The sequence below is a fragment of the Zosterops lateralis genome (genome assembly GCF_965231275.1).
Source record: "Zosterops lateralis genome assembly, chromosome: 2".
NCBI lineage: Eukaryota > Metazoa > Chordata > Aves > Passeriformes > Zosteropidae > Zosterops > Zosterops lateralis.
Genome location: NC_139763.1, coordinates 68,838,374 through 68,851,857, shown reverse-complemented (window position 1 = coordinate 68,851,857; position 13,484 = coordinate 68,838,374). Strand labels below are relative to the sequence as shown.

At 38.6% G+C, this 13,484-nt stretch overlaps 1 protein-coding gene across 6 annotated transcripts in view; it reads left to right on the top strand.

Moving 5' to 3' along the window:
- Window positions 1–13,484, top strand: part of FRY (FRY microtubule binding protein) — a 182,291-nt gene that overhangs the window by 165,260 nt on the left and 3,547 nt on the right. For 4 of the 6 annotated variants that reach the window (XM_083854733.1, XM_083854731.1, XM_083854734.1 and 1 more), the window contains 5 exons: window positions 1,527–1,676; window positions 2,625–2,723; window positions 3,180–3,263; window positions 9,183–9,200; window positions 12,748–12,858. In XM_083854733.1, the coding sequence (XP_083710859.1) occupies window positions 1,527–1,676; window positions 2,625–2,723; window positions 3,180–3,263; window positions 9,183–9,200; window positions 12,748–12,858 (462 nt within the window). The remainder of the gene's footprint in view (window positions 1–1,526; window positions 1,677–2,624; window positions 2,724–3,179; window positions 3,264–9,182; window positions 9,201–12,747; window positions 12,859–13,484) is intronic. The other 2 variants (XM_083854732.1, XM_083854735.1) reach the window with 1 other exon arrangement.

Here is a 13,484-nt window from a genome sequence, read left to right as displayed (position 1 = left end):
GCCAGGTCTTTTATGTTGGTTAAGCTCAAATCTAGATCTCTCTGCTTTGCCAGGAGAGTTATCAGCCACAGTTTCACAAAGACTTGGCTGAATCTTTCTTTTCAGAAGGCATCACAGTAGTAAATCTCCAGTTGTCACCAAGCCCTATGATTCAGATGATTCTGCTAGTTGCTTATAAAACTGATTGCTTACCTAGTTTGGTGCTAATGAGTGATAACCCCTTGCCTCTAACAGACAGTGCAGCAGAGAATCTGAACCATGTGCTGAGTGAAGTGTGTAGCACTTTGTTTTTGTGTTGAAGATAGATGGTGGAAACAGTAAGGCCAGTATCAGTGTGCCTGGTCCTAACTGTGCTCAGATGGACAGGTCAGATACTTCCGAGAGATATTCACAAATAAGTAGTTATGAAATGGACTGGTACAGGAACTCCGACCATTTTATAAATCATTGATAGTGTATAGCCTATATACAGCTTGAGGGCCTATTTAGCATTTAAAGAAAATCATTCAATCCAACAGCTTGCATTATCACTAAAAGTCTGAATTCGGTTCACCTAATTTTAGGTACTTAACTTCCCTGCACCAGTGCAGGAACAGTAACAGGCTACTTCTGTGTCTATCATCAAGACTGGCATTTGGGAAATGCTTCTCTCCAATGAGGCATACTTGTGGTACAGGTCCTAACCTACATTCCTCAGAGAAAATACCTTTGGTAACTTGGAATGAATAATACAAAAATGTTGCATACATTTATTTTTAAAAATACTCTCATGTTGCTCTCAACTGCTGAGCACTAGGCCTTAGATATACTTGGGCAATTAAAACTGATGGTATTTATGAAGATCATTGTTTCAGCTAATGCAAGTTTAATTAATTATTTTTATTCATTTTTCACTTATATATTAGTCACTGAAAAGCGCTAGAATGTTTCTGGAAGACTAGACTGGTTTAGGACTCAAAACATTAAAAAAATCTGCTGAGAAGAATAATTCCTGGATGCAGTGCAGTGTTTCTGGAATCTTCCCAAGCAGCAGTAAAGTTTTAGTAAGAGGGTTCTTCCCACAGGGGAAAACAAAAGGTTTTTTCTGATTTTTCTGTGCTGCTGTTTGGCATAAGTGTGTCCATTATATTATGTGATTAGCCAGTTGACAGGAATATTAACAAAACAATGCCCGGAATGGGAAGAAAAAGTAATGTGCTGATCAGCTCTGTTAACCCTGTAGAGACAAGAAAAAAGGCTTGTGGCTAAAAGGCTTATAAAGATTGATTGGTCTTTACAGGAAAGAATGTATTTCAGCAGTAGATTATGATGAACTCTGTAATTAGTTTCACAGCTGCCCAGCTGTACACTGTCTCCAGAATAATGACCCTTATTCAGTATCCTAGAGCAGACATTCAGTTCTCCACAGGGAAATGGTCTCTTTGGCACTTGATTATGCAAAGAAAAACAACCATGTCATTTGTTTACAAAGGAAAGAAGCCCATACTTGAGTAAATAATGTAATAAACTGTATTTTGCTATTTCAGAATATTCAGAAAAGATTCTGCTTCCTAACCTGTGATGCAGCTAGTTACTTGGGAGACAACTTGAGAGGAATAGGCTCCAAGTTCGTGAGGTCTTCTCAGATGTTAACATCATGTTCAGAATGTCCCACCCTCTTTGTAGATGCAGAAACAGTGAGTATATTCCTTTCAAAAGGCATGTACTTCATTGCAGCATGTTCTTTTACTGGCTGTTTCACTTTTGAGCAACTCCTGAACAGATATGTAAAAAAAGAATTCTTCTCCTATCTTATATTTTTTATCTCCTATTCAGAAGCATATTTCCATTCATTTTCTGTATTATTTTGTTATGTCAGTAGTGACAGATGGGCAGTATAAAATCAAAGACTCACAGAATAGTTATGATGTGTTGAGCCTGTGTGCCAAACCTCAATATGAAACAGGTGCCTACTGGACCCAGTTGGCTCTACAAATGAAAAAGAAGCAGCTATTTTTTATGTAGTTCAGCATGAAAGATGGTAATAGTGGTTTCATTTGAGTCAACTGTGATGTGAGCTGGATGATGCTGACTGAAGATGAGGCAGCGTCTGCCCAGGTGGCCAAGGTGGTCAGTGGCATCCTGGCCTGGATGACCAATAGTGTGGCCAGCAGGAGCAGGGCAGGGATTGTAACCCTGTACTGGGCACTGGTGAGGCCACACCTCCAATCCTGTGGTCAGTTCTGGGCCCCTCACTACAGGAGGACATTGAGGGGCTGGAGCGTGTCCAGAGAAGAGCAAAGAGCTGGGGAAAAGTCCAGAACACAAGTCCTGTGAGGAGCAGCTGAGGGAGCTGGGGGTGTTTAGGCTGGAGAAAAGGGGCTCAGACCTTACTGCTCCTACAACTGCCTGAAAGGAGGGTGTAGCCAGGGTGGCAGGTGGCCTTTTCTCCCTGGCAATCAGGAACAGGACAAGAGGGAGTGGTATCACGTTGTGCCAGAGGAGATTCAGGTTAGATATCAAGAAAAGTTTATTCACTGAAAGAGTGTTAAGTATTGGAACAGGATGCCCTTTCCTATACTGTGTACCAATATTTGCATTCTTCTATAGTGACATTTACAGACCCTTTGATTTCATTTCTCCAGCTGCTCTCTTGTGGCCTTCTTGAAAAGCTGAAGTTCAGTGTTCTAGAGCTGCAGGAGTACCTGGACACGTACAACAACAGGAAAGAGGCAACACTCTCGGTATGCTGAACTACGCTCTTGGTCTTGTCTGTATACTTAGGCTGTGTCAGGAAACTGCATATCCACTCAGATCTGTTTAAACTTAACATTCAGTAGAAAAACATGTTTCAGATACTGGATTCATTGAATGTTTCTTCTTGCACATATGAACCAGAACTAAAAAGTAGCTATTGTATCCCTTAATATTAGAAACAATGATACTTTAATATCCCTGGTCTCTCTCCTATTTATTCATTAATTGATTTTCTTAATTCATGCAATTGAAATACTAATAGAAACCAGGACTACACTTTTTAAATTACAGTCAAAGGAAATTGTCATAGTCTCTGGTAACAAAAAATGCAATTCCAAATTTTTATTTACATTATGTGCTCTGAAACTAAAATACTGCTTATCTTTCTTTGAATCAGACCATAGATCTTAGTCTTATTTTCTTTAATTTCTTTCTGAAAACAGTGGCTTGCAAACTGCAAAGCAACGTTTGCTGGGGGCTCACGAGATGGAGTTATTACCTGCCAGCCAGGGGACTCTGAAGAGAAGGTAATGAATGGCCAGTATTATTTCTCTCCCATGAAGTGACATATGTGTGATATATCTTGTTCTTGAACTCACAAGAGCCTGCTCTACCTCCTCCTTCATTCTCTGCTGGCCTTGGGCATAATCCAGTTTTCACACTTCAGGCCTGGAGCTATTGTTGCCTCAGTCCTGGCCACAGGAAATGGGAAGTATTCACAGGAGGTACTTCTGCTGTCCTGCTATGGAAAAGAAACAGAGCTGACCCTAACTCTGTGCTCTCCCTTTCAGAAAGACGTTTTAGCAGCAGTTTTCCACAGTGTCTCTGAAAATCATTCCTGCTGTACTCTCCTTCCATGTTACTCCCATTTTATCTTCAGCTGTTACAGTCTCCTTCTGCCCAACAGCAAAATTGCCTGGTTGAAATACACTTAGATCAGCAGTTACAAAACAGTGACTGTAAAATGGCCAGCAAAACTATTTATGCTGTAGCTAAGTATTTTGAGCTAAGGCAAAATATCCTCTTATCAATTTTTAACAAAAAGTTTGTGCATACATGTATATTTATTTGTTTGTTTACATTTCTTGATTCCAGTTAAGGAATCGTATTTTCAGATATCAGTACCATCAGCAGTTAATGCTGTTATTTGATATACTAAGTGTAGGAAACAGATGATATCTTGGTGATGTGTAATGAGTTAAGGAATGTCATTTTGTTGGGCTTTTACCTTTTAGAAGACAGACAGTGGAGGGATGGGGAAAAGAGAGGACTGGACAGAATTAGCCAAAATTGGGAAGCAAGCAAACAGCATGTAGAAAGAAGTGACATTTCCTCTTCCCATGTATTTTAATTTACAAAAGATAATTGTGACATATTCAGAACACAGATTTGCCTGTTGTAACCATTTTTTTCAAGTATCTTTTTTTATTCTTATGTTGGTTTCAGTTTGTCTGTCTTCTCCTCCAAGTCACTTTATTTTCTTCTGTCTTTATCTTAACCTCTGTTTCCCATTTCTATGTATTTGTCTTCTTGTCTTTGAACTCCCTTGATTTTTGTTTCTTTATTCCATTTTCCAAGAATCTCAAATCCTTGCCACCCCTGCATTTTGGCTTCCTTGACCGTATTAGCAAATCTGATTTTCTAATAAATCCTCTGGCTGCAATCACAGGCAGTGGGAAAATTGCTCAATCTTCCCCCACCTAACACTGGTACCAGCAAAAGTTAGGCACTTTGCAGGGCATTTAAATAAAATACTGTCTCTTCTGTAATTGTGATGGTGTGCAAGGAAGTTACAAATGAGCTATTCTCAAGTCTAAAAAAAGAGACCTGGAATACATATCACTGCCTCTTCTGTGGGAGGGAGGTGGAGTATATGGCACTGCTGGGATGTGCATGGGCATTCCATTCCCTCTGATGTACAAACACTCTGAACAGTGACTTCAGACTGTAGTGGTACATACAGTCTGAAGACTGAAAGACAACTTAATTTATCCTCTTCATCTCACTTTTGGAAATGCATAGAATGGGATGGAGAATGACACATCTTGCTGATTAACTGCATTGTTTCTTTTTTGAAAAAGTAAAAAAATAACTCTAAGGAGAAGGAATAACCTGTGAACTGAGCTCATATAGCTGGCCTAAACACATCTAAAAGTCAGTAAATGTCATGTTCCAACTGTGTGGGTTTTTATCACTAGGTGTTCTCTGTTTTGGAATTAAATATGTGTTTTGTGAAGCCAGGGCTGGTATTTATATTCCTTATCAGACTGAAAAGAAGGGTTTCTCATTCCTTCAGGAGTCCCTGGTTTCTCCCCAGTATTATTCATTCAGGCCAAAATTCCTTGGAAGTTGACAGGATGAGCAGGCATATTTCTTTTCTTCCCCTACTCATTCATCTCAATTGAAGCAGCTTTTCCCAAAGGAACAAACTGTTTATTCAATGAAAGTGTAATGGGAGGAAGAAGCCAGGGAAACTGAGGAAATGCAATTAGGAAGGGTCAAGTAAGAATTACTCCAAGACTGGCAAGTTTTGTTTTCTTATCTTTCCTCTCCACTTCTCCCTCAACATGAAAGGCTAAAGAATCTAATAATTGTAGGGGGGAAAAAAACTGTCTTACAGTGATAGCCACAAGGGAACCTGCCCAAACTCTAAAACTCATTGAGATTTAGTCTAGGGCCTGAAATCCTGCTGAAAACTTCTGTCCTAAACAAAATTGTTCAGACAAGCACAAAACCAGGCTACTCCTAGAAAAGGTTCAGAATTAACTGTAAGGAAGAAAAAGCAGCAGCTTGCTCTACAGAAGGCAGAAATGTTAGATTCTTAGAACTCCCCACCTGGTAAAAAGCTTGAGGGGAAAACAGACCCCTTTACAGATGAGACAGATGTGAGACAAATTCAGCATTGTCATGAGTGGTTGCATCACAAATGCCTCCTGATGCTGGTAACTAATTTGGGACAATTTCTCTAATCAGATCTTATTTCAAAATAATTGCACATGATTTATTGACTATTGTTACTGTTACTGAAAATGGGCAAAGGCAAAAATTGCTTATTTTGACATTAAAGAAGCTTGAAATAGAAGTTGTTTAGGTCAGCTGCTTGAGCTAGCAACTTTTCTGAAATTGGGTAAAAGTTTCATGTCCCAGAATGTCTTTCCCCTGCCTTATTATTGCAACAAATTACATGATTTGGATGTGTGTGATTTGTAAGCTTTGATGCTACTTTGAGCAAAGGAGTCTCAATGACATAGGAGTCAATTTATAGACAAAAGATAACTGCACATGCCATTGTGCTGTCTGTCCAGGTGTTATTCTTGGATGAGTACAGCTATCAGTACATTCTTCAGCCTTATTAAGAAAGGAAGTTTTTTAAATCCAGTCAAAGACTAGGTTGGTTTGTTTCTTTGTTTGGTCTTCTGGAAATAATGTATTTGGAGGATTCTTTTTTTCTTGTCAATTAATGCTGCTAATTCAAATAAGTATTAATTTCCCAGTGAGACATTTAGTTTACTCTATAAAGTCAGTATACACCTTTCTCAAACCTTCTCACCACAAGCTAATGGATGTGGACTTTGCAAACTCGAACTGTAAATGGATGTTTAAAACATGCTGCACCCCATAAAAATTTTCCCCCAGAAATCAGAATATACCTGCTGCTGTGAGTTTCCCTGTGGCTAAAGGTACAATCACTCTAGGCCACCAATAAGGCTGGAGGGGTGACCACAGTCCATTGTGACCACAGTCATCTGGAGCTGAGTTGAGACACAGTAAAGCTCAAGGCACAGTCAGACCACTGTTAAGCTAGAAATTCTTAATAGTCAATTATCTGACTGTTGTTTGACAGATCTATGGCTCGACAATGAGGTAAAATTGGCCCAGGTAGGCAGCTTTTCTAAAGGAGGAACACAGCTGTGCGTAGATTTCCCCGCACAGAATAGTTTCTACTGTGCTTCAAGTCCAGTGGATATTCAAGAATGCACAGCATGTGCTGTTCTCTCTACCTCTGCTGTATATACAAGTTTGTATATATACTCAGCTTCCTAGATCATGGGAAACGGTTCTGCCTGCTTACGTGTTAAGGCAAATAGAATACCTTAATAAAATGCACTTGCATTTAATAAACCCTTGCATGCAGTGGTTATTTTGTTATGCTGGGACTCTCTTGTGCTGAAGACTGAAGTAATTATGTAACTGTCAACTCTTTTCAGTAAATCATGTAAAAATGATTCCTTAAAAAAGCAAGAAAATCTGAGATCTGAAAATTAGTGTCTTGCTGTCTTCCTGGTCTGCTAATAGTACAAAACAGTAATTCTAGGAATAAAAAACTAAATCAAAGTGTTGCTGCTAGGGAGTGTGTCCTTCTTAGATGCTGCATTTTCTGGCTGCTTAAAGAATTGTGCAAATGATCCAAGTACTCTAAACATTTGGTAGTGTCAGCTGTCAAAACCACTGATTGCTTAGTGTCTATCAACTAATCTAAAACACTTACTTTACTCTAAGAATTAAACCAGAAATTGGAAAGTGTGAAGGCTATGATCTTTCCACCTGAGCCCTTGCTGCTGCGGAATAAAAGAAATATCGACTGAAGCCAGTAATTAAGCTCTTTTCAACTTCCAAGGAATCTTTCATTTTATGCTGAAAGAGAGAGGAAGTTACAATGATGATATTGGAGAGCAATATGGAGCTGAGCATCAGTAGCTATGGGAAATTTTGTATCCAGTATATTCTCTTCCAGTGAAGAAGGGTTTTTCATGTAATGTGAAATCCCTTCCTCACCCCTTTTTTTTTTTGCTTGCCCTTGTTTGCCTTGTTTTGGAAGCAGTACAGAGGAGACAGTGTTTTCTGGCAGAAAAGACCATGGAATTCACTTATTTGCTGCTTCCGCCTCCCTCTTCCCTCTTCTTTAAAGTAAATTCCATGGCAAATTAGAAATTATATATGGATTCCAGTATTTCTGAAAGTCGAAGTGAAACTTGGTGGCATGATAAACTTCAGAGTAGCTTAAGAGAGACAACAAGATTTGAAACACACAAGCCAGCACACCTGTGAGTTTATTGGAGCACAGTGATCTGTCTGCTCTTGTCTTCCTCTAAGCTTGAATTTAGCTTTATAAAGCTTCATTTATGTGAACTGCATGGAAGCCAAGATATAAAGGGTTTTTTTGAAGAGTACTAAATAGAAGAAGAAACTTCTCAAGCAATGTTAAAGGAAAAAAAATTAAGCACCACGAGAGTGTAAAGCTTAGTTTGTCATGGTTTTATAGAAAAGTAGTGCAGGGTTTGGGGCAACACTTTTCATATATATATTTTAATAGTAAGGCCAATGTAAAGAAAACAGACTGAAATACTCTGTTAGGCTCATCAAAGTTAATATTATTTCACATTTCTGTATTTTCTGCCTTTGTATTCATGGTAAGGTAAATAATTTTAATAAGAATTCCATATGCTTATTAACACCGTGTGCATATGCACTGACATCAGGCTATAACTGGGCAGATGTTGTGTTTGTTACTTACAGCATTTACATGATGACTCTTCATGTAAAATATAATGAGATTGTAATATTTATAAAATAAGAAAAGCTGCATTAAGTGAACACAGAGTGCAAATGTTAGCTCTTGGCAACAAAAAGAGGAACACTTACGTTTTGAAGAGAGCACTTAGTCCCCTAATCTTTGAAATGCTAATGTAAGTCAATTAGAATTTTTATTATTTTTGCAAAAGGACTTACACTGACATTTTAATAGCTTCAGAATTATAAACCAGTGAATCATTACTGGTGAGAGGAAGGGATACAAGGCTGTCTCAACATGTGGTATTGCCATGTAGTTAAACAAAACTGGCATTTTCCATGCATTTTTTTTTCTTTATGATAGTCATAACTTGAAAGTTATATGCAAAATGTTTCCATTTTAATGTGCCAAGTAATAAGCCCAGCAGCCATAAAACTTATCCTGCCAATTTCATTAGATCTGTTAGTCAAAAAAATAGAAGTATTTTTAAACAAGAAAATATTTAGAAATAGTGAAGTTTGGTTTTGTTCATCACTTGAAAATACTTCCTAATTTTTTTAGTACTTTTCAATATGAGCTCTTTTTAATAAGAAAGAAACCAAATTTAAATAAAAGTATTATTTCAAGAGTTTTCTAACTCTGTTTCACTGTAAGTTCTTGAGCTACTGGGTGGGATAAATCTAAACTAATAAATCTGAAGATCTAACAGGATATTTAGACTGGAATTTACCATTAGAATAAAAGCTTGATTTTATTAAGAATGCTGTGCATGTTGAATGTGATATTCCAACCAATTATCAGGTTGAGGCAAGCATTGCTAATACTGCTGACAAGTTATGCTATTACAGATGGGCTGTGCTTCCTATTGCATGCATTACACTGACACTATACTTTCTTTCCTTTCCTTTTCTCCTGTGCCATGCTTGCTGTGTAGCAAATGGAATCTCTTGCAGTAAGTTGAAGTTCTTTCATATTTTTTGTCCATCTGTGGATGGGCTAATACACCCCAATTCTACTGTTTTACTTCTGAGCATGTTTTCTTTTTTTATTATAATTTCCCTATACAATACATGGTTCTAAATGCAGTGACTAAAATAATTTACTAATGTGTGTTTTGTGAAATCAAAAAATACTGTGCCAATATTTTGACACTCATATGCTGTTTCAAATGGTCATTTACATACATTTTTACAAATCAAGCTTTTGAATGGATGTAATATGCTGGGGCAAGAAACATTTCTTGTTATTTTAAAATTAATAGCTTTCCATTTATCCTAGTGAAAAAGTACAATTAATAGTCAGCAGTTACGTTTCAAATGGGTTTTGTGTATATATTGATGAACAGTTTCACCACTATTGGTTTCTAATACTTACTCAGAAAGAAAAAAAATTGAGTTGCTTAATACAGTAAGTAAATACTGAGTCAAACTAGAATCATTAGTTTGACCTTACTTTGTTTTCATTCAGGTTAGCAGCCAGAAGGGTGAAACTGAATTATTGTTCTCCAAGGACTAAAGAAAACCCTGTGTTACATGCCAAGCTATCATGAGATTTTTTAAAAATGATGTTATGCTTGTTTTCAATTAATTATTAACTCCCTGACAGCTCCAATTATATGTGTATGTAACTGCAATGTAGTGTTGCCAGGTCTCCTAAATTTGAATAGACTGAAGTTGATCCCTGCTGGGGAACCTCAGGCTGTGTCCCTGCTCGCAAGCTGAACAGCAGGGAGGAAGCAAATGTCCCTGGGCTGGCACTCACTCGGGTGAGCAGTCAGCACCTTCCCTGGCTGGGCCACCAGCCAGCCCCTGATATCCCTGAGCATGGTTTGAGAGAAGACGGAAGCCAGAGACATCTCCAGGAGGCTCTATCTAAACAGTCAGACTTTATTTTGGGAAGAGAATGCTTAGCCTTGCATTCGCAAATCTATGCCCTTGGTTACAGAGAACGGCACCTGGGCAGGTTTATTTCACTGGCAGTGTTCCTCATGCCCTGTCTCTTTGTTCTGATAGGCTTTGTCCCTGTCCACAAGTCAGTTCTGCCCTAGCACATCTGCTCTCCACCACGGATCTGCTGGGCCTTTCTGTTTTTGTGGGTCTTTGCTGTCATATCCAGGCTGATGGGATCATAGAATAGTTTGAGTTGGAAGGCACCTTAAAGATGATATAGTTCCAATCCTCTTGCCATAGGCAGGGACACCTTCACTACACCAGGTTGCTGAAAATCTCATCCAGCCTGGTCTTGAACACTTACAGGGGTAGGGCATCCACAACTTCTCTAGACAGCCTGTTCCAGTGCCTTACTGCCCTCCACATAAAGAAATTCTTCCTAACATCTAACTTAAATCTCTTCTCTTTTGGTTTAAAGCTATTGCCCCTTGTCCTACCACAATCTGCCTTTGCAAAAAGTTGCTCTCCGTGTTTTTAATATGCCCCTTTAAGTACTGGAATGTTATTATAAGATCATCCTGGAGCCTTCTCTTCTCCAGGCTAAATCCTCTCAGCCTGTGTTCACAGGAGAGGTGCTCCTGATGCTGCCCAGGATGTGGTTTGTCTTCTGGGCTGTGAGCACACACTACTGGCTCATGTTCAGCTCTTCATCCATGAGAACTCCACAGGGTTGCTCTCAATAAGTTCCTTTCCCAGTCTGTGCTCATGTCTGGGATTGCCCCAGCACAGGTGCCGCCCCTTGCACTTGGGCTTGTTGAACTTCATTAGGTTCTCAAAGGGCCCACTTCTCAAGTTCATCCATGTCCTTCTGGATGGCATCCCATCCTTCTGTGTCATCTGCAAACTTGCTGAAGCACTCCTCCTTGCTGAAATCCCTCCTTTCCATTTGGGACAGAAGCACTCCAGTGCTGCCCACCAGTAACAGACATTAAACAAAAACAATGTAGATACCAGATCCAGAATGGCACAGAGCTCAGACTGGGCAAATTTACAGTGCTGAGCTCTGCTGCTGTAGTGGTGCTGAGGTGTGAGCAGCCCCATCTGCCTGGCCTTCAGCAGGACCAAACCCTGCTAGGCTGACACCTGCTGGCTTGGCACTATCCTCCTGCTCCCACTTTCCTCCATAAACCCACTTTAGAAGACTAGCTCTGCCTCATTTTGGCAGTACCCTTGGCAGTCTGTTCACAGATGGGTAGTTGGTGTCCACCTCACTCTGATGAACAAAGATGAAACTCGCTTTTGACCTTAGCTCCTCAGCCTTGTGAGGCTGGTACAGAAATCTAGGGAAATGGAACACTAAACTGTGGTTCTAATTTTGGCTTGTTAATAAAAAATGTGGCACTTAAATGTTGAACTCCATGTAAATAAAACTCTTCAGTCAAATTAACATTTATAATGTATTTTCTATTAGTGTTTGTGCTGACATTTGCGCACAGTGCCAAATTCAGCAGAGCTGAATTTGAGTGCATGCTGGTAACTAAGTATGTATGAAGTGCTTTAAAGAAGCAAACATGAATAGCTTCTTCTTTTCTGCCAATTTTGGCATGAAACTCTGCTTTAGTTCCTCCAAACAGATGGAAATACCACTGAACCCACCCTTGGTCACAGTGTCTGTCACAGTGCGGAAATCAAATACAGTTGGAAGTCTGTAAGGCTTTCTTGCCAAAGAGTCAGTACAAGGTCAGGACTTGGACTTGCAGGATTTTCACTTTTTATATAATTAGCCAAAGATTAAATGTTCCTCCAGCTGTGGAACTACGAGATTTCCCTCCTGTTAGACACAAGAATACCAAGAAACATAAGTGTATTAACCTAAGCTCTCTGGCAGCCATGCCCATCACCCATTATTTCAATGTGTCTGACATCTTCTATGTCATGCTGCACTTCACACTGGAAGAAACCTGTGAATATTCATAGAGCAGTATCTACTTAATCTGGGAGAATACTTTATAGAAGCCAAATACCCTCTTACAGATTAAACTCCATCCATCTGTTGTAGTTTCTTTAAGATGGTGGAAAAACCATGGGCAGTGTTTTAAGTTCCAGGGATGGCATTTCTTCCTTCTCACTCCTAGACATATTTATCACCTCTGTTTCTCTCTCCTCAGAGGAGCAGGCAGGAGCTTTGACCATCTTGAACAAGTATTTCACAGTTAGTCTCTCAGATTTCCATCCCTTAGAAGAGGTCTTCGACCATATCTGAAATTCGGGAGTTTCACGTTCTGCGCAGGAAAGTCACTTTCCCCATATTCTGCCTCAGTTTCCAGCTGCAAACTGGAGACAGTGAAGCTAACCAAAACAGAATGTTTTGAGACTGATGTTGACATGTGCTGTGTGAGAGCTAGCTGTCATAATTTTATTTTCAATGTCATATATGACTTAGCTACAGAGGAAAAATCATTACTTATTTTCTGAAATAGTATATGATCATACTTCAGTAAAATAATGTTTTTGAGAACAAACTATCTCAATGTGTTTTGTTAGTTACCAAAATTATCTAAACTCACTAATACTTATTAATTATTTCTTCTCTTACAAATCTTTCCTTAGCAATTGGAACTCTGTCAGAGATTATATAAACTGCACTTCCAGCTGCTGTTGCTTTTTCAGTCCTACTGTAAACTCATTGGACAAGTACATGAAGTGAGTTCCATGCCAGAGGTACGTAACAAACTACCAAGTCCTATACTAAAAATTCCCCTTTATTTTCATGTTCTTATTTTTTCTTTCTATGGACTTAACAACAAGGATCACACTATTTCACCCTGACTATTTATCTGCAGTCATACATAATCAACTAAATACCTTAATGTCCTGTATTTTTAATTCTGTAATGTTTATAAGCCTTTTTCTTTATTTTTTTTTGACATGGCACACTCTCACTTTTGACCTAAACAGCTTTTTGTTTTTAGATAAACCCATGTATCTCATAAAAAAAAAAAAAAAAAAAAAAAAAAAAAAAAAAAAAAAAAAAAACACTTCACAAGAACAGTACTGTTAGTCAAGTTTATTTTCAGCAGTTGCTTAAATATGTAATACTTTGAAACATCTTTGAGGTGATCACTTTAAGCTGAATGATTATCATTTAAGGAAAATTTAACTTACCATTCCATGTGTATTTTTCTCCTGGTAAGGAGAAAAATGTATATATTTTAAACTGTTGAGGAGAAGAGGTTGTTGTACTCTGCCTTGTAAAATAAAATTTGAAGCTATTACAGGTATTTCAAGTCACATTCTAGTAGTTTAGAGATGGCCTATAAACAGAAATTGTTTTATCAGATGTGCCG